We start from the raw sequence: 21,741 nt of genomic DNA, 5'->3' as shown, positions 1-21,741 counted from the left end.
CCTCCCCCTACTCTCCCTTCAGTCCCTACCCTCTGCCCCTCCGCGTCCTTTCGGCCCCTTTGCCTGGCCTCATCCCCACTCCCCCGCCCTCACCTGCTGCCGCCAACCCTCCTCCCAGAGCCTGACTTCTGCCTTCTTCACCTCCCTCCCCTTAGTGTTTCGCCCACCCACCGCCCTGTCCTCTCCCCAAGTTCCTTCCTACTTCGTGCGCCTTCCCCTCCTCCTCAAGCTAAGGGAAGCAGGCAGGGGTGACAGGGCGCCTTGTTATGAGAGGGAAAGTTTGGAAGCCTCCAGTGTGGTGTGGGAGCGACGGCGAGCTTGCGGGGCTACTTGCACACTTAAGGGGCGTCCCCGCATAGCAGAGGGAAGTCACTCGGAGCTAATTTGGAGCCAGTGGGACAGGAGAATCTGAGTCCCCTTACCATCGGTGTTGGGGCAAAGCAGGAGCTTCTCAGGATTCTGGGAGAGAAGACAGGGCTGTGACTCCGATGTCTCCCAAGAAGACCCAAATGATCTAGATCAGTGGTTGTCTAATGTAGCAGGCACCGGGGGAGTGCTGCAGGTACCACCTGGGGGGGCAGCCCTGCAAGTGCTGGGTGACCTGCTAGGCAATCTGGACTTTTTATATGCTCTTGGGGGAGGGAACAGATGCATGGGGGAACTTCTAGTGCCCTGGCATCATGGGAATTTGTCCACACTCCTGGTGGTTCAGGTCTCCTGGCCCTGGTGGGACAAAGGAGCCTTGCTGTTCATGGACCTAAGGGTAGGGCTCCGATTGCTGCTTCCCGCGAGTGGGGGCTCTGGCCCACAGGGCCCTCGGGACTGGGCTTGGAAAGAATGGCTGTGGGCTCAGCTCACTCGGCCAGCAGATTCACTTTGCTCACATCCATAAGGATTGATGGTTCCCTTGAGAAAACTCTGGATTGTGGTGCCCTCCTGAGGTGGTGGGCAACTTCCTGACAGCCTCCCTCTTCTCTCTTGTATTGTAGGTGTGGGCTAAGCAGGCGGCCCTGGCTTTAGATTGGCCTCCACAATGTTTGCAGAGATGTTCAGGTAGCCATGGCTGTGTGGAAGAGGTCTCCCCTTTAGTCTTCCTCCCAGCTCTGAGGCTTCCTCTCGCCACTCTGGCGCTCCCCTCCCCCCAGCTTTCTTGGGTCTTCCCACAACCTTTGCCTTCTCAGAGCACTCCCTCAGGTACCCAGGCCAGCTCAGTCCTGCTGGTGCCCACACGGATGTCTGTGTTATCAGGCACGTGGGAGCTGATTACACACAATGAATGGGGGCAATGAGAGCAGTGGAGCAGACAGAGCTGGGGGCCCGGTGGCCACGTCTGTCCCTGTTGGCTGGCAGCGCTGTGTTCGAGAGGGTGCTGTGCTCTATATCAGGTAGGAGTTTTCCCCTGCCCTAAGTGCTGTCCACCCAGGCTACTGCTGCCCTCTGGTCATGACTCTTGTTCTTCCTTCCTTGGCCTTCTTGCCCTCCATCACCATCTCCATCCCTGGGAACCAGGCTGCCCCCTCTCGGCCCTGCCTCTTCCTGCACCCCTTACCCTCTGCCCTGCCACCCAAGGGCTCCTGAGGAAGTCTTGACTGTGTTACAGACTGCCCTGTAGGAACGTTTCTGGATCTGGTGCCTACTAACTCTAATCTCCTGACCTTGTGCCCTCTCAGCCCAAGTGGCACCGAGCTGTCTTCCTTGGAGCAAACCCGGAGCTACCTCCTCAGTGATGGGACCTGCAAGTGCGGTCTGGAGTGTCCACTCAATATCCCTAAGGTCAGCATGGTGGGGGGTGCCAGAGGCTATGGGGCTAAGCCAAAGACCTCCTGCCAGTCACTAACCATGGCAGCCCTTCTCAGGGTCTTTGCCCTTGCCCTCTGCCTTATAGGTTTTCAACTTTGACCCTTTGGCCCCGGTGACCCTGGGTGGGGCTGGGGTGGGGCCAGCATCAGAAGAGGACATGACCAAGCTGTGCAACCACCGGAGGAAAGCTGTTGCTATGGCAACCCTGTACCGCAGCATGGAGACCACCTGCTCACACTCTTCTCCTGGTGAGCCCTCTGTACTTTTGGGGAGGACTGAGGAAAACCCTAAAGGCTTAGGAAAAGGAAGGTGGGAGGAGCTTGGAGAGGGATCCTGGAGTGGAGCATAGCCATCAGGGCAGGGCCGGGCATGGGGAGAGGATCCAGTAGGGAGGGGGAGAATTTAGGGGCCCTGAGACTGAAAACTGAAAACAAAAGGGAGTTCTGGAAAGGGGTGCCTCAGACTGATCCTTTGTTTCTCATTGATTGCAGGAGAAGGAGAAAGCCCCCAAATGTTCCACACTGTGTCCCCAGGCCCCCCCCCTATCCGCCCCCCTTGCAGAGTTCCTCCTGCAGCCCCACTTAATGGGGGCCCCGGCTCCCTTCCCTCTGAACCTCCCTCTGTCCCCCAGGCCTTCCCTGCCCTGGCAGGTCCCCCAGGGCTCTTCCTACCACCGAGGCTTCCTGACCCTGTTCCCTCGGGGGGCAGCAGCCCCTGTTTCCTCCCCAGGGGCAATGCCCCCTCTCCAGCCCCACCTCCTCCACCTGCTATCAGCCTCAATGCCCCCTCATACAACTGGGGGGCTACCCTCCTATCCAGCCTGGTGCCCCCAGACCTGGGCTCTCCTCCAGCCCCCCATGCCTCCTCCTCACCCCCTTCTGACCCTCCTTTCCACTGTAGTGATGCCTTAACTACTCCTCCTCTGCCCTCCAGCAATAATCTCCCTGCCCCCTCTGGTCCTGCCACTCAGCCACCAGTGTCTTCAGCCACTATGCACCTGCCCTTGGTCCTGGGACCCCTGGGAGGGGCCTCCACGGTGGAAGGGCCCAGGGCATCTCCCTTCCTCGCTAGCAACCTACTCTCTGCGGCAGCCAAGGCACAGCACCCCCCACTACCCCCTCCCAGCACTTTACAGGGCCGCCGGCCCCGTGCCCAGGCACCCTCAGCTGCCCACTCCTCATCACCCCATCCTCCGCAGCGTCGGCCCCGCCGACCACCAACTGTACTGCGATTACTGGAGGGTGGAGGCCCTCAGACACCCAGAAGGAGCCGCCCTCGGGCCCCTGCTCTTGCCCCCCAACCTTTTCCTTACACAGAGCCATCCCAACCAATCCTCCCCTCTGTGTTGTCCCTGCTGGGACTATCCACCCCTGGCCCTTCCCACTCTGATGGAAGCTTTAACCTTTTGGGGTCAGATGCACACCTTCCTCCTCCCCCAACCCTCTCCTCAGGGAGCCCTCCCCAGCCCAGGCACCCCATCCAGCCCTCCCTGCCTGGGACCACCAGTGGCAGCCTCAGCAGTGTGCCAGGTAGGTACATGAGGGTCATGGATGCCTTCCTCACTGTGGGTGGGAGAGGAGGCAAGGTGTTTAGGGCGAGTTGAGAGTCCTTGGTTGGGTTTGCTGGGTTGGGGGCAGGGAGGTGGGTTCTTCAGGTCCTGTGAAAAAGAGCTTCCCTTGAGCTGAATCTGTGCCTTCCTTTACAGGTGCCCCTGCCCCACCAGCTGCCTCCAAAGCCCCTGTGGTCCCCAGCCCTGTGCTTCAAAGCCCATCAGAGGGATTTGGGATGGGGGTGGGCCCAGCCTGCCCTCTACCTTCCCTAGCCGGTGGGGAAGCCTTCCCTTTCCCCAGCCCTGAGCAGGGCCTGGCGCTGAGTGGAGCTGGCTTCCCAGGGATGCTGGGGGCCCTGCCTCTCCCTCTGAGTCTAGGGCAGCCTCCACCTTCTCCCTTGCTCAGCCACAGTTTATTTGGCATGCTGGCTGGGGGAGGGGGGCAGCCTCCCCCGGAGCCCCTGCTACCCCCACCTGGAGGACCTGGCCCTCCCTTAGCCCCCGGCGAGCCTGAAGGACCTTCGCTTTTGGTGGCTTCCTTGCTTCCACCACCCTCCTCAGACCTCCTTCCGCCCCCTTCCGCCCCTCCTAGCAACCTCCTTGCCTCTTTCCTGCCTCTCTTGGCCCTGGGCCCCACAGCTGGGGATGGGGAGGGGTCTGCAGAGGGAGCCGGGGGTCCAAGTGGGGAGCCATTTTCAGGTTTGGGAGACCTGCCCCCCCTCCTCTTCCCCCCACTTTCAGCCCCCCCCACCCTCATAGCTTTAAATTCCGCGCTGCTGGCTGCCAGCCTGGATCCCCCCTCGGGGACACCCCCCCAGGTGAGGATGGGGTGAGTGGGACACAAGGGAGGTAGAATCAGAGAAGGGAGCTGGGGATCAAAGGGGTTGGTTTCCTGCCAGAGCTCTTCCTCAGGGCCTTTGGGTGGGGGTGGGGGCCAGGGGTTCCTTCTTGGCTGGGGGTAGGATGGCAGCAGGAACTCAGGTCTGTGTTGAATAAGCATGGCCTACCTCCTGGGAGCCTTCAGAGAGATTGTGGATGAACGACTATCTGAGTTATGTTACACGTGCGGGCAACACCAGTTCTCTCTCCTTAGCCCTGTGTACTGAGTGCCCCCCAACCTGGACCACCTACCTCCAGTGTCACCACGGCAACTACTGACCCGGGGGCCTCCTCTCTGGGCAAGGCCCCCTCCAACTCAGGGAGACCCTCCCAACTCCTTAGCCCTCTGCTGAGTGCCAGCCTGCTGGGTGAGTCTGAGGGAAGACGCTGGGTGTGAAAGCCAAGAAGGGGGGGTGGGGGTGCAGTGCCACTCTGTGGAGAGCCTGGGTGGAGGGAGTGGGGCAGCAGTCTCGGCCACTGGCTCAGGCTGCTGTGGAGAGCCCTGACTTGCACTTCTGCAGGTGACCTGTCTTCACTGACCAGCAGCCCTGGGACCCTCTCCAGCCTGTTGCAGCCTCCTGGCCCTCTTCTCTCCGGCCAGCTGGGATTGCAGCTCCTCCCTGGGGGGGGAGCTCCCCCACCCCTCTCAGAAGCATCTAGTCCCCTAGCCTGCCTACTACAGAGTCTCCAGGTGAGGAGTGGATGTGCGCTTTCCCACACCCCCTCCTCTTGAGTTACAGTAGCAGAGGGCTTGAGACTCCGATTTTATTTTTTTGCCTCCAGCTCCCTCCTGAGCAGTCGGAAGCCCCCCGTTTGCCCGCTGAGAGCCCCACCTCAGCCCTTGAACCGGAGCCTGCCCGGCCTCCCCTCAGTGCCTTAGCCCCACCCCATGGCTCTCCTGACCCCCCAGTCGCTGAGCTGCTCACTGGGAGGGGGTCAGGAAAGCGGGGCCGGCGGGGAGGAGGGGGACTTAGGGGCATTAATGGTGAAGCCAGGCCAGGCCGGGGCCGAAAGCCTGGCAGCCGGAGGGAACCTGGCCGACTGGCCCTTAAATGGGGGGCACGTGGTAGCTTCAATGGACAAATGGAACGGTCCCCAAGAAGGACCCACCACTGGCAACATAATGGGGAGCTAGCTGAAGAGGGTGCTGAGCCCAAGGACCCAGCCCCTCCTGGGCCCTATTCTGAGGAGCTTAAGGTGAGTACAGAGTGATAGGGGCATGGCTGGAGGACAGGGGCAGGGGCGGGGGCGGGGCCGGCATGGTGCCTTTTCTAACTTGTCCCACACATCCAGTCCATCTTTCCCCAGGTGCCTCCTGGGGCGGTCAGAAAGTCTCGTCGAGGCCGGAGGAGAAAATACAAGTGAGTGCTGGGTCTCTTCTCCAACCCTGTCTTTTGCCTAATGTGTACGTGTACAGAATGTTCAAAGAGTGACCTTCCAACAGGGCAGAGTCTTATTTCATTATAAATAAGGATGGTATTGTGCCTTTACTGAGCCAGATGTAGAAAAGGGTCCACCAGACTCTGAAACCTGCTGGGGGCGGTGGTCCTGATCACTTCTGCCCTCATTGCAGCCCCACGCGAAACAGCAGTAGCTCTCGCCAGGATGTTACCTTGGAACCCAGCCCCGTGACTCGCGTAAGTGTTGTCAGCTCAGTGAGCCGCACTGGCCAGCACGGGAGGGTGGGTATGTGCGGTGGGGGTGGTGGGGGGGAAGAGCTAGAGGGAGAAGGGAGGTATGAAGGCTTTGCCTTGATTTCCTTCAACCTTGCCCGTCCAGGCGGCTGTCCCTCTGCCTCCACGTGCCCGCCCTGGCCGTCCTGCCAAAAACAAGAGGAGGAAACTGGCCCCGTAGCAGCCATACCTGGAGCTGGATCTGACCCTGATTGGGGAGAGCTGAGTGCTGAGCCTTGGGAGTCCCTGCCGGCCACCTGCACCTGTGGACAGTGGGTGGGGGCACTCCTCCTCACTCGGAGCACAAACGCGACCCCTTCCCCTACAATCCCATCCTGAGCCACTGCAAGGGGTAGGGAATCTCCCCCCTTCCCCTCCAAAGCCATGTCACTGAAAAGGCCTGGGGGCGGGGGGGGGGCTGGTATATGGCCGTCTCCCCACCAGGCGCTAAGGGGAACTCCCCCTTCCCCAGGTCTTTTATTTGTTTAAGTTATTTTTGCACAAATGACTCTTATATTTAATTGGACTTCATTGCCTCCCTTCTTAAAGCCAACAGGCTCAGTTTACAAACCTGTGAGCTACTGTTGGCTGCTGCCCTCCTTCCCAGTGAAAGGTACAAAGCAATAAGCATCATGCGTCCTCCCTCCCCCTCCAACACCCCTCTGTCTCTGGCTCAGGTTGCTCAAAGCACAGATCCCCTCTGAACCTGTCCCCAGGTTTTGGAAACACATAGCCTCATTTCAAGGTGTAGCCAGGTCCCGTCCCGTCCCCTCCCCACCCCCATGCCTGACTTTTCTTCTGGGATTTTAAAAAGGGGGTCAGAGGGCAAAGAGCAGCCCCTGGGCCTCTCCTCCATACACACTACACTGCCCCTTCTCCCCCATCCTGAATGCTCAGAGACATTGTGATGATGCGACCGAGGATTATGCAACGTGGTCCAACCGGAGCAGCCAGCATGACCAGCTGTCCAGGGGCTGCCTCCTGCCTTTTCTTTTGTAAAGACAAGACCCTTGGGAGTTTTAATTCTGTTTTGTACTTGCCCTGTGGGGCCTCCACTGCTTTTCTATGGGAGACACTCTTAATTTAACAGATGAGAATATTTTGAAATTCTGGCTCTGTCTCTGTACTCATTTTTGTTGTTGTTGTTGAGAACAGGTTGCATTTCAAATCTTCCTCTTGTGGGAGAGCGGCTTAGCTCACCTATCATGTTTGTGAACACGTCTGTCTCTCAGTGCTGCCTCTTCCTCCAGGAAACCAAGCAGAGGGCACACAGAGTACAACAGCATTTAATAGTTGGAAACATCTGTACAATCGGCCACAGAAGCTGTGCTGGAGGACAGGACCCAACCCTTCCCTACACCAGGCATAGTGGACAGGAGCTGGCGTGGGCTGGACCCACAACCTCATTCCTGGGGCCCATGGGGAGACCACTATCAAATATCAACCAATTACCATTCTGTATTCAATAGGGGAGGAGTACACACCCCACATGCAAGAAGAACCCCTTGCCCCCAAGTATCAAATGAGATGAGGATGGGAGAGTTAGAGTTATAAGGAAACCACTGCTGGGACAGCCCTACGGACGCTGTTAACTGAGGTCACAGGGATTGGGACTCGTCATGGTCCCCTTCTCCCAAAGGTGCTCACTTTCCCAGCTTCTTCATCCGCTCGTCAATGCTGGCAACGTTCCCCTCAACTGTGGCCAGGTTTTCACGCATGGTGGTCTGCACCTAGAAAGTGACAGAAGTTTGACTTGCCAGGCCCTGGTGCACGGGGCACCTGGACGAAGACCGAAGACATCCTCAGACTCGCCGAGTTGGAAACAGCTACGGGGCCGTGGGACGTTTGTGAGAGCCGTTTTCAAGCTCTCCTTGGAATAGTAGTATGTATGAGGCTAACTCAAGAAGGAGGGGAGGGCTTTTAAGAACGCTCCCCGTGACTTTGACCAGTATAATGCATTGGTCTGTTTTGTGTAATAGAGTGCCAAAAGATATTTTGTTGAAATGAGGGTTTTACTGGCTCAAAAACCTCCTAAGATTGATTCATTTCTCTCTGGCTCTGTGATGCTGGTCTCTTGTGTTTCAAGCTCCCTCCAGCACTAAGAAGAGTGCTTCCCAGAGAATCCAAGGAGCCGCTACAGGCTGGGCATGGCCCAGGCATGAAGGAAGACAGTGAGGCTCATTGCCCACTCAGGTCAGGAAGGAAGGAGCAGAACCAGGCTGGAGCCAGGTTCCTGATTTCAAAGCCTGTATTCTTTCCAAGGTAGAAAGGAGAACCTGGGTGAGGACCCCAGGGAGCGTCAAGTACAGGGGAGCCTCTGTAGGAATAACAGGTACTTATTCAACCCTGTAGTTTGACCATGTGTTGAGGTGTCACTTTCAGATGGGCAGGAGGAAGTTCACGGGTTAAGTCACCCAATGTCTTAGAATCACTGAGTGACAGTGTACACACTTAAACTAAACCTCTGCCATGCTAGCAGGCTGCAAGAGAGTGAGGCAGAACCTTGGGAGGCAGAGCCAGGGCAGGGAGGTGGCTGAGGGGTAAAGGCGTGCACACCTGTGTCAGAAGAGAGGTGTTGTCCTTGAGGGAACTAGCAATCAGCTGCTGGGTGGTGTCCAAGTGTGTCAGAAGTTGACCAAACTGCATGGCTAGAAAAGAGGGCAAGAAGGATATGCTTATGACTAGAATCTGTGGGAGGAGGACCAAAGTGGCCCACTTTCCATGCCTTTTCTCACCCCTGGCAGCGGCTGCCCACCTTGCTCATGCAACTGCTTGATGGAGACGAGTCTCTGCACCAACTCAGGAAGGGTGGAGGCGAGAGGGCTCCAGCGCTGTACGGTTTCATAGAGCTGGTGCACCTGGAGGGACAGGAACAGCCACGGGGTGGACTGAGGTTTTTTGGTGAAGCAGACACTGGCTGCCATTTCACTGGGGTGGGAAGGAGTCTGCTAGGCAGAGAGAAGGGCTGTTTTTCCTCCATGAAGACAGGCCTGAGGCTGCACTGCTCCCATGTTTTACCGCGACTATCAAGTAAGGCCTGGCTTCAACGAGTGGCAGCAAGGGGGGAGAGGGAGAGGCATCTTCCTGACCTTGCTTTGTGTGTCTGCATCCTCCACAGAGGCTTTATGCTTGGCAATCTCATTCACCTTTCCCAGGACACTCTGAAAACACAGGTTGCAAGGCTGGGAGTAAGGGGACCCAGAGCTTTCAAACCTAAGCCACCCATGATCCAGTCTGCCTTCCACTAATACCTGCAGCCGGGCCTCCACTTGGTCCAAAACTGCAAGGTCCAGGGCGTTCACCTTTGCTTGCAACAACTCCACCGTCTCCTGGGGCGGGGTGGGGGGGTGGGGGCACGTGGAGGGGGCAGGGCAGTTATCTGTTAATGTCTAGTTGCTGCTAGGAGGTGCCGCCATGTCAATTCCAGCTCTGAGGCCTTTGGGGCAAGGGGGACTGGCGCCTAAGGGTTCCCAAGCTGTGACTCTTTATGGGAGTCAAGTGTCAAGGCTTTCTGTTAGTGAACATTCTGGCGCTGGTTCTCTACATGCATAACCTTGGTGCCACCAGCAGATGCAAAAACAACCCTTAAGGGAAACCAAATTCCAGTATCCCATCCTACTCCACAAACACTCGGTTCCTTCCACACTCACCATAAGACAGGCTCCCTGTAGACCTGCAGAAAGGGGGTTCTGGTGGAAAAGAGAAGGAAGAAATCAGTGGCCCGTACATCTCCACATGACAACTCCATTCTCCTACCCTTTCTGGTTCCAGCTGGCAACCCACTGGCTGAACCCCTGTTCACTGCAGCCCCTCCTGCCTCCGCCCAGGCCTATGTGGAATGCTGTGGACCTTGGACTAGGAGTGCAGGACCTGAGGTTCAGATTAAGTATAAGGCAGCACCTGACCTGAGCATCCTGATCACAGCGTACAGCTGCTTCCAGCTCTGTCAGACGCTTCTCAAGTTCTGCAACCTGGTGGGGGTGGGGGCGGGGTGAGATGCACCATCCACCTGCCTGCTGCTGCAGGGGGAAGCCTGACATCCTGCTCTTCTTGGTTTGCCTCCTCTCCCCCACCCCCACCCACATCCCTTAGGGTCTCTTTTCCCTGAACACACCCCTAGCCTGGACCTTAAAATCTTAACCGAGCAGGTGGAGAGAATGAGAAGTGGAAGGAGCAGCATTCCTAGCACCCTCTTTCCAGGGCTGATCCCTCCGAGGGAGGCAGGAGTGTCTGGAGGTCAAGATTCATCCTACCCCGGCCTAAGGCCACCTACATACGTACGTACTTTGGCAGCCTGAGAGAACTTGTCCTGCTCAGGCCGAGAATGAAGTTCATACGTAACAAGGCTACTCTCTGGAAGGGCCCCGCCAGCAGTCTTTCCCCCTGAGCCAGCTCCTTTGCTGTTCTTTGTTGCTTCCAGCTGCAGCAGCAGGCGCCTAGGTCAGGAGACCAGGGGAGGTCGTGACTTGCAGAATGTGGCCGTGCCCAGACACATCCTCACTTTGGCTTCAGAGCCCAAATGAAGGAACAGCCGGGCCCCTCTCTCCTTAGCACCCCTGCCAATAGCTGGCCAAGTCCCTCCACAGCCCCAGCTAGTAATGGTTGTCTAACAACGCAGGGGACCCACTTAGCCAGAGCCCCATCGGGGTCAGTGAGGTTGATGGCAGCCTCTGGTCCCAGCAGCTTCTCTAGGTGGGAAGCAACCAGCTGCTGCTTTAGGGCTGCCAGCTGCTTAGCCAGCACCACAGGGGTCAGCTTCTCCTCAGCGGCCGACTCCTTCACTGTTGTCTGGTATAAAAAGAGGTAAGGAGACAGTGAGGAGGCAAGACAGGATCCGTCGAAGAAAATGGACCGAGAGCCTGAAGGACAACTGTGGCTGAACGGTCGTTAGCTGAATGGTCCATCAGGATGGGGGCGCACCAACGTGTTACACTGAATATAATCATGTGTGTTCCCGAACTCAAGTCAGGCTCCCCACCCCCACCCCAGCAGCTCGGGGAATCTGACTCCAGCTAGGCATTTCAGGGAGCAATGGCGGCTCAGTCATAGCAAAGAGAGAAGGGTTCAGTTACTTTGATTTGCTCAACTTCAGTTGTCAGCTCTTGGACCTCATGCAGTAGTCGCTGGTACTTTTGCTGGGGTGTCTCCTTTACTCCCAGGCCCTCTCCAAGCTGAGGAGCAAATACAGGTGTGATGGTATGTCTCTCACGAAAAGGAACCCCGAGCTACACCAGGTTAATAAGCTCCAGAACAAACATCGGGGGGCACTGTTCTCAATTGCATCCTACTGGGTTTGGCAGGACGCCTGATCAGAGAGGAACTCAGATTCTCCACGGTGTCCCCTTATCTCCCTTGTCAGCTAGAGGGGGCCCCCATACCACCCCTCAACACACATCCACAACAAACCATCTCATAATCGCCAGATTCATATCCCGTCCTCTTGGTTTTTCCAATACGATCTGAGAAATCTGCCAGAGGGGGGAAGGGAAACTGAGGGACTGCCCTCAGCTCAGGGAAGTCCCAGGTTCCCCTGAAGGCTTCCCCCGGGGATCTACATGAGAGAGATCCCCAAAACAAGAGTCCCTAGGACCTGAGGATAGGAAGCCACTTTTCATACGTCCCTCCAGGCTTCTCCCCACCCACCTTCTAGCCCAGGCTCACCAAGTCCCTTTGTCCCCACTCTCTTGTCCTTGAACTTGTCGTAGGCAGCGTTGGGATTGACAATGATGTGCTCCACACTTGTGCTCGTCAGCTCCTCCTGTAGAAATCGGTGACTCGGACCAGGGGCAGAATCACTCTCCACCTAGAGCTTCCCAAGCCCACAAAATCCCCCAACTTTAATAGGAGACTGGGTTCCTATGTTTCCAATGGGAAAGGAGGGCAGCTCCATTGAGAGCGGCCAACCCAGGCTCAGCCTAGGAAACGGAAACTTCCTGCTTAATCTGGAGTCTCAGTTGTATAAATATTAACACCCCGATCCAACTGGCCCTTGAGCAGCCTCACCTCCCCACCCACTCTGTACATAAGACTCCCCACTCTCCACCCCATCCAAGTGGACCCTCCCAGAATTATCTGGCACACATCAGGCCCTCCTCTAGGCAAGAGACCAATCTGACCTCGTTTAACCTCCCCCTCCCAAAAGCCCATCTTAAAGCCACCCTCCCATCCCTGCTGCAGGGAAAGAGGAGGAGAGGCAGACAATTAGGTCAATGATCTGAGCGTGAACGGCAGGACTTTCAGCCCACTAAACGGCAGGCACAGCTGAGAGAGAGGAAGACTGGCAAAAGGACTGACCCAGCACCCAGCTGAGGTTGCTGTGACGCCAGGGAGGCAGGGTGTGAGGAGAGGCAAGGCTGACTGGACGATGATGATGGGTTTTTGGATTTTTTTTAAGGGCTATCGTAAAAGCAAGGAGTGCAAACAACATCTACTTGCAAAAGCACCTTGGGCTGGGCCTGCCTGCAGGCCCTGACACGGAGACAGCCAGCATCCTTCTTTCCAGGCAGAAACTACGGCCCTGCCTCTTCCCCTCCCTCCCTCCCCCCATGAGCCTCAAGCACTGAAGCGCTCCCCACATAGGCAGATAGGAAGGGAATGTGAAAGACTGCACCCCGGAAATGGATGCAGACAGGCTCTCTTTGTATTATTTACTTCCTGTCCAGATTTTAAGACCACCACCGGGCCCGGGCCCTCCTGACTGCATGTCTGTCTTTCTGTCGTCAGAAACCAGAAAGCTTTCTTTAGGGTTCCGACAGTAGGGAGAGCGAGACCAGGCAACCTGTGTGGTCAGGAAAAACATCTCTACCTGCTACAGTTAGTGTCAGTTACCGTCCGGTCGCTGGCAGCTCTTGGTGACCCGTTAGAGACCTGCTCCACAGGAGAAAGGCAGAACGCGTCTTCTCTCCCTCAACCAGGACAGTGGCTGCACATTAGTGTCGAGGAAGGAAGGAGAGGAGGAAGGGAGGTGGACAGGAAAGCCTAGGCCCTCCTCTGTAAATCCCAACTTGTATTGTTCTGCAGTGGGAGCAGTGCAGCAGGCTAGGTTAAAGAGCTACCCGGCAAGTCTAATACACAGTCTGGCCTGAGGACCTCTGTGGCGGGTGCATACGGAGGGGCAAGACAAAGTAGGGCACTGAGAGTAAAGAGAAGGAAGCCCCATCGTTCACGTTTGTTCTACTCCAAGTGAAAACAAACTTTCCTCTCTAATCAGTAGGGAGAGGAAATGAGAAGCTATTACCCTGGATCATTTGCTCTTCTTCAAAGAAGGGCTGGGCAGAGGGGGGAAAGCTAAAGATAAGGGATAACGAAAGGACTCAATGTCCCATGTGCCAATTAAGTCTCAAGTCATTAGCTCTGTGATTTTTAATCTCTGACACACACACACACACACACACACACACACACACACACACGCCTTCAAACTCCCACACCTACTGCCACGGAGTTGTTTCCAACTCATAACAACCCTGCAGGAGAGCACCGAACTGTTCCCTTAAGGGTTCTAAGACACTAAGTCTTAGGGAAGCAGCCAACCCTGAATTTAGCTCAGCAGTCCAAGGCTTAATCCACTGTGACCAGGAGCTGGCGAGGAGGGGCCCCTCTACTGCGTGTTTATCTGTCCACAACTATCTTCCTTGAGCTCTCCCTGTGAGAACCAAACCTTCCTTTTACAAAGAACCTAGAGACCAAGAACAGAAATTACGCAGAGCTACCGTTTGTTAAGCCCTTATTATGGGCCAGGCACTGTGCAGCTGAAGACATTTTCTTATTTGGCTAAATGAAAACAAACAACCAAACTCCGTGCCCTGGAGTCAATTTTGACTCAGCAACCCTGTAGGGCAGGGTAGGGCGCCTGTGAGACCTTATGGGGGCAGAAAGCCTCACTTTTCTCCACGAACAAGCAGCTCTTTTGGTGGTTTGAACCATCGGTGGGTTTGAACTTTTGACTTTGCAGTTAGCAGCCCAATGCATACCCGAACCCACTATGCCACCAGGGCTCCTTTTCCTAAATAGGGAATCCCAAACCAAACCAAAGCTATTGCAGACGAGTCCAGTCTGACTCCTGGCGAGCGCATGAATACACTGTAAGGCACACTGGACTCCATGGGGCTTTCTGGGCGGAATCGTTACAGATCACCAGGTCTTTCTTTCAGTGCTGTTGGGTGGGTTCAAACCATCAACTTTCTGCGGTTCAGGGAGCTTAAACAGGGACGGGTGGAGTAAAAATGGGCAAACACAGAGAGTGCATTTCAGAGGGTCCAGGAAGCAAGAGGAATAGGCAGCTCTTTCTCCCCACAATTCCCTGCTGCGGTAGGAGCATGTCCTGGGTCAAGAGGGCTGCCTGCTGCTAGCATCCACGTGGTGCCTCTCTGAGGGTGTGGCCCCAGAAGACCCAAGTGGGCAGCACAGGCCAGTCCTCCAGTGGCACCTACTCCGCCAGTGTCTAGATCTGGGATGTGGGTGGGGACAGTGTCACGACAGTGATCTGTGTGATGGAAAGGTGGTCAGCTGGAGGTGACATGGAACAGAAGGATGGAAGGCTGAGGTGAGACTCCGGGACAGAAAAACCACTGCCCATTCGAGCATACCCCGTTAAAAAAGCAGACGGAAGGTCAAGCTTCTTACCAGCTCCTTGCGGTTTCCCCAGAGGTGAGAAAATCAAAAAAGTTAAAAGGAAAGGGAGTGGGGGAGGGGGTAAGGGAGGGGAGGAAAAAAAGACAAAATTGTTATTAGCAAATTGTCACATGCACTACATGACAGTCTTCAAACACACCACACACCACAGGGCCCCTGGGGAGCCTAGCAACATTGTGGAACCAAGAAATTCCCACTGGGGTCCCCACATACCCCAAGAGAAAGGAGAGCGTAGGACCCTTTCCTTTCTGGTGGTGAGGATGTCCTGAAGCTTTGCCGTTAGTGACAGCAAGTGAGGGTCATGAGAGCTAGTCGTTAGCTGCCACAAGCTAGTGAGTGACATGAGCAGCACAGCGCAGGGAGAAGAGGCTGAGGTGGCTGGGAGGCTGTGGAGATGGCAGAGTATGAAGCAGAGACTAAGGAGCGTCCGAGGACCTGGAGCTGACAGAGGGCTCGTACTTCTCGAGGTGGGGAGCTCCCCTTCCTCAGTCACAGCACCAGCTTGCTGTCTCCTGGCTCCTCAAGGTTGAGGAGAATCAGCAATTCGGATGGCAGCTTCAGGTACAAGATGCCAGTGCTCGTGGGTGGGGTGGTTTGATTCAGGTTAGGCAGACTCGAATGTCAGCTACAGATGGTGAGTTTCAAGAAATACGAAGTACTGAATTCCAGCCCATTCTTACTGCCTGTTGTCCTGACAAATCCCGGTCTCCTGCAGCCTGGCCTATTGGTATCCATTTCCATGGGGGTGGCAATTTACCCTTCCGCCGAGGGGTGCTGAGCAATCCTGCCATGTCGGGCTAGCACGAGAGCTCCCAGCCGTATGCAGAACATGTGTCTTTAGCCCTCAGCTCCTAAGCTTCACAGAGGCTGGGTGTGCACAAGAGGGAGGTCCCTCTAGGGGGTCTCGGTTTAATGTAGGGGCACAGAGAAGGCCTCCAGTTCCAGGTACAGCTGCTCAACACCTGCAGCTGTGTGCCCTGCCTCTCCAGGAGCCCTCCGACGAGCAGACGAAGGTGTCCGAGGGCTAGGGGTGCTGATGTGCCTAAGCAAGCCTATGGTGGACTAAGGCACCACAGCACAGATGTGCCTGTCACGGTCTGTTATCAGGGTCCTTTAGTCTGGGGTAGCGGGGGCTCCAGGGGCTGCGGCCAGGGCTGGGATGTTTCCGCACAGCGGGGCAGCTGGCTGGAAGCACAGGGGCACACATGCAAAACACACGAGGGAAGATGCACACTTCCGTCTTTTCTCTTACTTGGGAAAAACCCAAGCAGAGAGAGGACAATGGGCCACAAATTCAATTTCAAATCATACAGAACAAGCCAAATGGGAAGGCAGAAAATCAAAGACAAGGAAAAAGTGGCGTATTAGTTTGTATATACCACCTCCAGGTCTGTGGGAGTGTTATATGCATAATTCCTGCAACCTGGATTAATAACAGTCACCATGGAAACCTAGTCTACCACAGTCACCTTGATGGCAAAATCCCAGGTGCTCTGATCACAGGTACCAGCTTACCTGGTTCCTGCCTCCCAGTCCCGCTCACTAATGGACTCCCAGACTCCCCTGGGCTGCTGGGCTAAGTGGCTGTAACTAAGAGGGTAAGACCCGAGGTTCTCAATCAGAGAGAGGCGGCCACTGCTGCTCTCTGAGCCTGTTCTGGCTCTGAGCCCAAGCTATGTGGGGGTGGGGGTGGGGTGCTGGGCTTCATTCAGAATCACGATGAGAAGAAGGATAAATATGCTGTCCAACAGAACTGTCCAGAATGGGTCCACACAATGCTGGCTATCCTTCCATTTCTCAAGGAGGGGTGAGGAAGCAGAGACTTCTGAAGTCCCAACCACCCAAGTGCTTGTTATCTAACAACTGTATACAACACCAGCCTTCTCCCCGCCTACCCTAAAGGCTCAGCACAAGGGGGGGAAGGGGGATGCATTTCCGGCCCAGGGAGAATCAAGAAGCAATTAGAAGTGATGGCTGTGGTTGTCCTCCACCCAAGAAGGGTTGTGACGTTTCTCTCATTCTACTCCAGTCTGAGGAGAAGGGAGAGCTGCCTCAGACTCCTGCCTTCAATGCCTCCTCTTCCATGGCATTCAGAGCCTCCATGTCTCCATCCCACCCTTCACTGGACAGTTTTATTTTGCAGATCTCACAAGGGAACGACACGGTGATTCATGGACCTGAGGTGTACGCTACACTTGATCAATGATCTTTGAGGCCAGCAAGCCCCAGCTAGACATTTACTGGAACAGAAAACGATTAACCACAAGAGCACAGTGGCAGAGCATTGCATGCAAGATGGCAGATGAAAAAATAACATGCAAAGAAGAAGCATCGAATGGGCTTACTTGTGCAAACTAGTGTCCAGGCAAGGTGGTGAGGAGGGAGGATGGGGGAAGCATTAGGAAAAACTCAGGTAAGTTCAAGTGTGGCAACAGTCAATGAACACAATCAAGCGTACTCTACAATACCCCAGACTCTAAGGAAGGGAACCTATTGCTTCTCATCTCAGGCTGCTGGTAACCAGCACTATGGACCCATTGGAGAAGCTTCTGCCAGGGAGCCACCAAGTGTGAGCTAGGTCATTTCCCCGTCCTAGGGTGCAGGGGAGAAACTAAATGCTGTTTTGAGGGAGGTTTTCCGTTTGCCACTCCCTGCTTCAATAGTTCAAAAGTCAGGAGCAGGCTGTCATGCAGACTCCAGGCAGGCTGTGGCCCAGGGGCATAGGAATCCCATGGGGGAACGAACTTTCCTGATCAGACATCTTAAGACCTGTTTCCAAACAAACCCATCACCCCCCTTAATCTGGAAGTGTCTAAAATGCAGGGAAGAGATCCTCCCAGATGGAGGCAAAAGGGGCTAGACTGCTCAGTTTTTGTTTTTGCCCTACTCCTGTCTTGGAATATTTTATTTCCTGCTAGAACTGCTTTAAAGCAGTAGAAAAATTGGGATTGTCTATTGGAAAATTCCAATTCTTTATCAATTTTTTCCCTCTTCTCCACTGTGAAAATGAAAAAGTTTTATTCATAAATTGAAGTAGCAATTAAACTCTTCATGGGCATTAGAGAATACATTCTACATTGATAGCCTAATTTCTTCTGGAGTGGAGAAATCCAAGGCAGGCAGGAGGTTGTCGGACAGTGAGAGTCACTGCTACCTGTTTTAAAAATAAAAATCTAGACATCTTCTGGAAGATTTTCCAAGGGATTGGATCGGGATGGGTTAGCTCCAGGGAAGCGGTAGTGGGCAGGGGCGGGAGAGATTGTTTACTATGTAGACTTGAATCTCTTGTGCTATGGGGTATCTATTACTTATTTTTTAAAAGTAAATTAAATAAAGTTGAAAACAATCTGGAGACTAAAACAGAGAATGCTGTTGCCGGGAGCTAATGAGGTGACCGGAAACTTCTGGTTCAGCCACAACAATGGTCATGTGCACTTGTCACCTGTGCTAGGACCTGGGATGGTGAAGGGGATCAATGGGCGGCGGGCAAGGATCCAGACCTCAGAGACAAAGAGGGCTCTGGCTTGTCTAAGGCACTTGTGCATCATCGCTTTCAGGACCAGCAGCAAAGCCATTACTCTGCTGACTTCCCGAAAGCAGCCCTCCCTAAAGTCCCCTGGGACATGCCTATTAGCTGACACTGGGAATCGTCTCAGCCCCAGGGCTCCTGAAGCAGCTGAAGGTGCCCCATCCCATTTACTCCTCCAGAGTGATGGAGAGCCACTTAGTGGAGCCTGAGGTGATGGAGGCCATGCGGTTCCTCCTGCAGTCACCGTCCAGGCCCCAGCACTGCTATGCCAGTGTCCTGGGCAACATGCCACAAGCACGAACACTTCAGCGTCCTCTCTTCCCATCAGCCACCCCACTAGACAGCACCCCATCAGTGACTCAAGAACCAAATAGCCAATTGCAGGCAAAGGCTCTACAATGCCTGCAATGCGTGTCACCTTCTTTTTATGTAGAGATCTCTCGGTTCCTTTAGAAGGAAAGTTACATTGTTTTGCTTTGTCTCATTTTTTGGTCTGAAAAGGGGACTGCTTCGATACTAACCTTTTGTTTCTGTCATGGACAAGCTAACAAAGTTCCATTCACTACCCTGCCATGAAGGAAGAGGCCAAGGCCAGACTAGAGTAGGATCTGATCGGTGGCAGTACAGTGAAGTTCTCAGCACCCACACCAACACCCACTGAGGCCAGAGGCAGCTTCCTAATACAATGCCTCGCGGACTGACAGGTGCACAGCCAGGTCCTTGGGCAACGCCATTATTCTGCATTGATTTCCAGATACTCAAGCTTGGGGGACAGATTGGCATGCCAGCAGGTACAGAAGCCACAAGGCACACACCACTGAGAGAGGGGACAGGGAAGGTGTTCCCCAGAGTGGGAACCACTTCCACAGGGGGAAATCAAATAAAGGATAAGTGAGTACGCCAAGCCATACATTATAAGCCAGCAACCAGAGTTCCCCAGAATTAACCAGCCCACAGACATAGCCACAGGACTTGCAGACAAGCGCAGTAAGCCTGCCTTCTGCCTCCTGGTCAGACTTCACACCACCAGTGTGACGCCAGCCCAGCTCTCTCTAGAAGTAAGAGACCCTGAAATAGACCCTCTAATATGCTCAGAGAACTTTGCCCATCCCCGGTGGCACTTACATACATAGTTCCTACTATGTTGCTTTTCATTCACTCAATTTTGGTTTTTCTTCCATGTTTCCTATATGTATCCTACCTCCCCCATTAGTGGGGGTGGGGTGGGGGGTCCTGGAGGGCAGGGCTGCTTCTTCCTTCCTCTGCATTGCACAAAAGTCAACACATCCAATGAACAATGCTCAGGGTCCCTCTCCTGCTTCAAACCCACCCATCACTATCCCGTTTCTCCTCCGCAGCCTAGATTTCTCTCGGGATCTGAAAAGGGTCTCTTTTCTGCTGAGGTGAATGATGTATGTTCTTCCTCAAACTTATCTCGTGCTTCCCGGGCCCCTTTCTCTCTCCAAATCGTTTCATTACTCTTTGCCCAATGGATAGTGACTATCCATATCCAATATTCTTCCACACCTCAGAGTCTAGCTCAGGGGCCAGCAGACTGCTCTTTCGGTACGCACACCTGGCTCTGAAGTAAAACTGGAAAAAATTTTAAGACTATTATTCAGATAATGGTGATTTCATTTGTCTGTAAAAGTACATGTATGGCTGTTGAATAATTTTTAAATTGTTGTGAGGGACAGGATTGGCTCGTCTCAAAAGTGTGCCGATCCCTCATGTAGCTCAAACGTGGGTCACGATCCCATATGGCATTGTGAAAAATTCGGCAACAGAAAAAACGTTCCTGAATGCACAACCAAAAATTAATTCAAAAACAAACACCTAGTGAATCGGAGGTGTCTCTGGCAGCGCTCGCCGGTGGTACAAATTTCTCAGGCTTATCAAAGGGGTCAAGAGTGGAAAAAATTTAAGAAGCCCTCATCTATTTCCTATGTATATTGGGAAATACTTCGCAAACTAACAGGCTTAGTCTTAACCTCACACGTGATTAATGTTACAAGTGCTCAGGCTTCATGATTGATCATCATAGACTAGAACTGAGGGATCTAAGACCCTTGCCCCAAACCTGTTTTGAGATTCAAAAGGCCCAAAGATCAGAGCTTTGCGAAGAGGTCTTCTTGGTTGTACTTCAACTGACCTCTTCTTTCCTGGCATGGTTTATTGGTGGTTATAGGCCCCATGCCGTGTCTGGAAGTCCTGAAACCTACAAACCACCTAGTCCGGGGTTGGCATACCCACTTATTACTGTGGCTTGCCAGAGGAGAGAAAGGGCCTCCTTGAGGAAGGATGTCAGGGGCCAGAGGCGTCCTGAGGCAGCACACAGTCTTACCGCATCAAATTCGGCTTGATCATCCTCAGGAAGGTCGTGGGTTTCATAAACATCTGGCTCGTTCCTGGCCTGCAGGGAGAAGTGGTGATCACCAGACTTCACCACCCAGCCATACCCCCCACCAGCCCTTCTCCCACCACTTGAATACACAACAGGGAATCAGGCTCTAACATCAGGACCCTGCACATCATTGCAGGGTAGGGGTGGTGCCAGCAAAGGCACCTGGGAACTGTTGGCAAACCGGGGGTATGAAATGATGACAAAAATGTTAACCCTAAATCTGGGTGAGGGGGTGTCCCTAACATTAATCGTAAGGTCGACCGTAGATGAGGGCTACCCTGAAATTAGACTGGGTACACCACTACCCTGGTACAAGGAGAGTGAGTCAGGACCAAGGCCCTGTGTCCCAAGCCCCACTTCACAGAGACCGACAGGGCCGCACCATGAGAGTGCACAGGGGCTCATATGCAGGGGGGAAGGGAGGGGCAGGTTCCCGCAGGGCAGAGGTTCCCTCTGACACAGCAAAGTTCTGCCACCTGAACCTCTTCCTTGGCAGGAGGGAAACAAACCATCACCAAGAGGCCTGGAGTTTATGTTCTGGGGTAGGGTGAGAAGATGGAGGTCTTGTGGGGGATTCAGAGCGGCAGGGGAGGTGTCTACACAGGTGGAAACACTGATGCACAAGGGGTAGAGACCAGAAACGATTTCAGGGCCAGGGAACCGGTTCCCGGCAGAGAGGGGGCCTGGGGCGCCATCTGACAGCCAGCGCCCAGGCGGGTGGGAGGAGTCCGGAAGGTGCGGCGGCCGGTCGGGGAGTAAGGGGCACGCGCCGTGGGGGCGGAGGTGGGGCTTCGGGCGGGAGGGGTTGTGGGTGGGCGTCTGGCGGGGGTCCTAGAGAGGTCGAAGCGCGGTCCTGGGGAGCCGGGGCCGGCCCTGTACTCACAATGCCGGGAAGGTCGGCGTATTTAGGGTCCGCCATGGCGGCGGCGAGGCAGGGTTGGGGGACCGGGGCTTCAGTGGAGCCGGGGTTGGTGTTCGGATAGGGGAGCGGCTGAGTCCGGGTCCCGGGTTAAGGCGGCAGCAAAGGGAGAGGCGAAGGAGGTGGAGGACCTGGAAATCTCGCGACATTAAAGCACAGCCGAAGGGTAAAGCAAAGATCGCGAGAATAGCCCGATACCACGGCCCCTGGCGACGCCCAGATTGGCGAGAACGAGGCCAGGGAATGAAGTAACGCGGGGGGTGGAGGGGAAACGCCTCCTGGGATTGTGGGATATGTAGTTTTGACAGGATTTGTCTTGGGCGAGGAATGAAAATGACACGCCCTAGGGTGCTG

At 54.8% G+C, this 21,741-nt stretch overlaps 2 protein-coding genes across 10 annotated transcripts; one reads left to right on the top strand and one right to left on the bottom strand.

Moving 5' to 3' along the window:
• The first annotated feature begins 92 nt into the window (after nt 1–92).
• MBD6 (methyl-CpG binding domain protein 6) lies at nt 93–7,013 on the top strand. 7 transcript variants are annotated; one of them, XR_006680199.1, is made up of 14 exons: nt 93–1,053; nt 1,249–1,385; nt 1,671–1,773; nt 1,886–2,048; nt 2,292–3,329; nt 3,506–4,167; nt 4,443–4,596; nt 4,750–4,919; nt 5,012–5,425; nt 5,522–5,589; nt 5,802–5,865; nt 6,008–6,177; nt 6,451–6,514; nt 6,799–7,013. XR_006680199.1 is itself a non-coding variant. In XM_004700520.2 (12 exons), the coding sequence occupies exons 2-12, from the start codon at nt 1,273–1,275 to the stop codon at nt 6,080–6,082; spliced, it is 3,009 nt and encodes a 1,002-aa protein (XP_004700577.1). In that variant the 5' UTR covers nt 93–1,053; nt 1,249–1,272; the 3' UTR covers nt 6,083–7,013. The 7 variants fall into 7 exon arrangements, 2 of the variants coding, with proteins under 2 accessions (XP_004700577.1, XP_045147648.1); XR_006680198.1 differs by having other exon boundaries at nt 6,008–6,253; XR_006680195.1 differs by having other exon boundaries at nt 6,451–7,013.
• A 158-nt stretch (nt 7,014–7,171) lies between these two features.
• Nucleotides 7,172–21,535, bottom strand: DCTN2 (dynactin subunit 2). Of its 3 annotated transcripts, XM_004700517.2 has the most exons (16): nt 21,352–21,535; nt 20,409–20,477; nt 16,881–16,889; nt 14,527–14,532; nt 11,563–11,659; nt 11,308–11,369; nt 10,974–11,072; nt 10,529–10,689; nt 10,187–10,337; nt 9,807–9,872; nt 9,552–9,590; nt 9,153–9,230; nt 8,991–9,062; nt 8,657–8,759; nt 8,458–8,549; nt 7,172–7,631 (listed from the first exon to the last, which is right to left on the bottom strand). In XM_004700517.2, the coding sequence occupies exons 1-16, from the start codon at nt 21,385–21,387 to the stop codon at nt 7,545–7,547; spliced, it is 1,227 nt and encodes a 408-aa protein (XP_004700574.1). In that variant the 5' UTR covers nt 21,388–21,535; the 3' UTR covers nt 7,172–7,544. The 3 variants fall into 3 exon arrangements, with proteins under 3 accessions (XP_004700574.1, XP_004700575.1, XP_004700576.1); XM_004700518.4 differs by lacking the exon at nt 16,881–16,889; XM_004700519.1 differs by lacking the exons at nt 14,527–14,532; nt 16,881–16,889.
• Between the last annotated feature and the right edge of the window lie 206 nt (nt 21,536–21,741).

Source organism: Echinops telfairi, unplaced genomic scaffold, assembly GCF_000313985.2.
Source record: "Echinops telfairi isolate 266 unplaced genomic scaffold, ASM31398v2 ScPeMD7_2;HRSCAF=8, whole genome shotgun sequence".
In the NCBI taxonomy this organism is placed as follows: Eukaryota; Metazoa; Chordata; class Mammalia; order Afrosoricida; family Tenrecidae; genus Echinops; species Echinops telfairi.
Note: the sequence above shows the minus strand (reverse complement) of the source record. Positions and strands in the feature narration are given on the sequence as shown.

Coding starts and splice junctions, on each gene's coding strand:
- MBD6 (XM_045291713.1), top strand. CDS start 1,273: ATGAATGGGGGCAATGAGAGCAGTGGAGCAGACAGAGCTGGGGGCCCG. Junction 3,330..3,505: donor CAGCCTCAGCAGTGTGCCAG/GTAGGTACATGA, acceptor CTTCCTTTACAG/GTGCCCCTGCCCCACCAGCT. Junction 5,590..5,801: donor GGCCGGAGGAGAAAATACAA/GTGAGTGCTGGG, acceptor CCCTCATTGCAG/CCCCACGCGAAACAGCAGTA.
- DCTN2 (XM_004700517.2), bottom strand. CDS start 21,387: ATGGCGGACCCTAAATACGCCGACCTTCCCGGCATT. Junction 9,591..9,806: donor GCTGTGATCAGGATGCTCAG/GTCAGGTGCTGC, acceptor CTTTTCCACCAG/AACCCCCTTTCTGCAGGTCT. Junction 9,231..9,551: donor TACAGGGAGCCTGTCTTATG/GTGAGTGTGGAA, acceptor ACCCCGCCCCAG/GAGACGGTGGAGTTGTTGCA.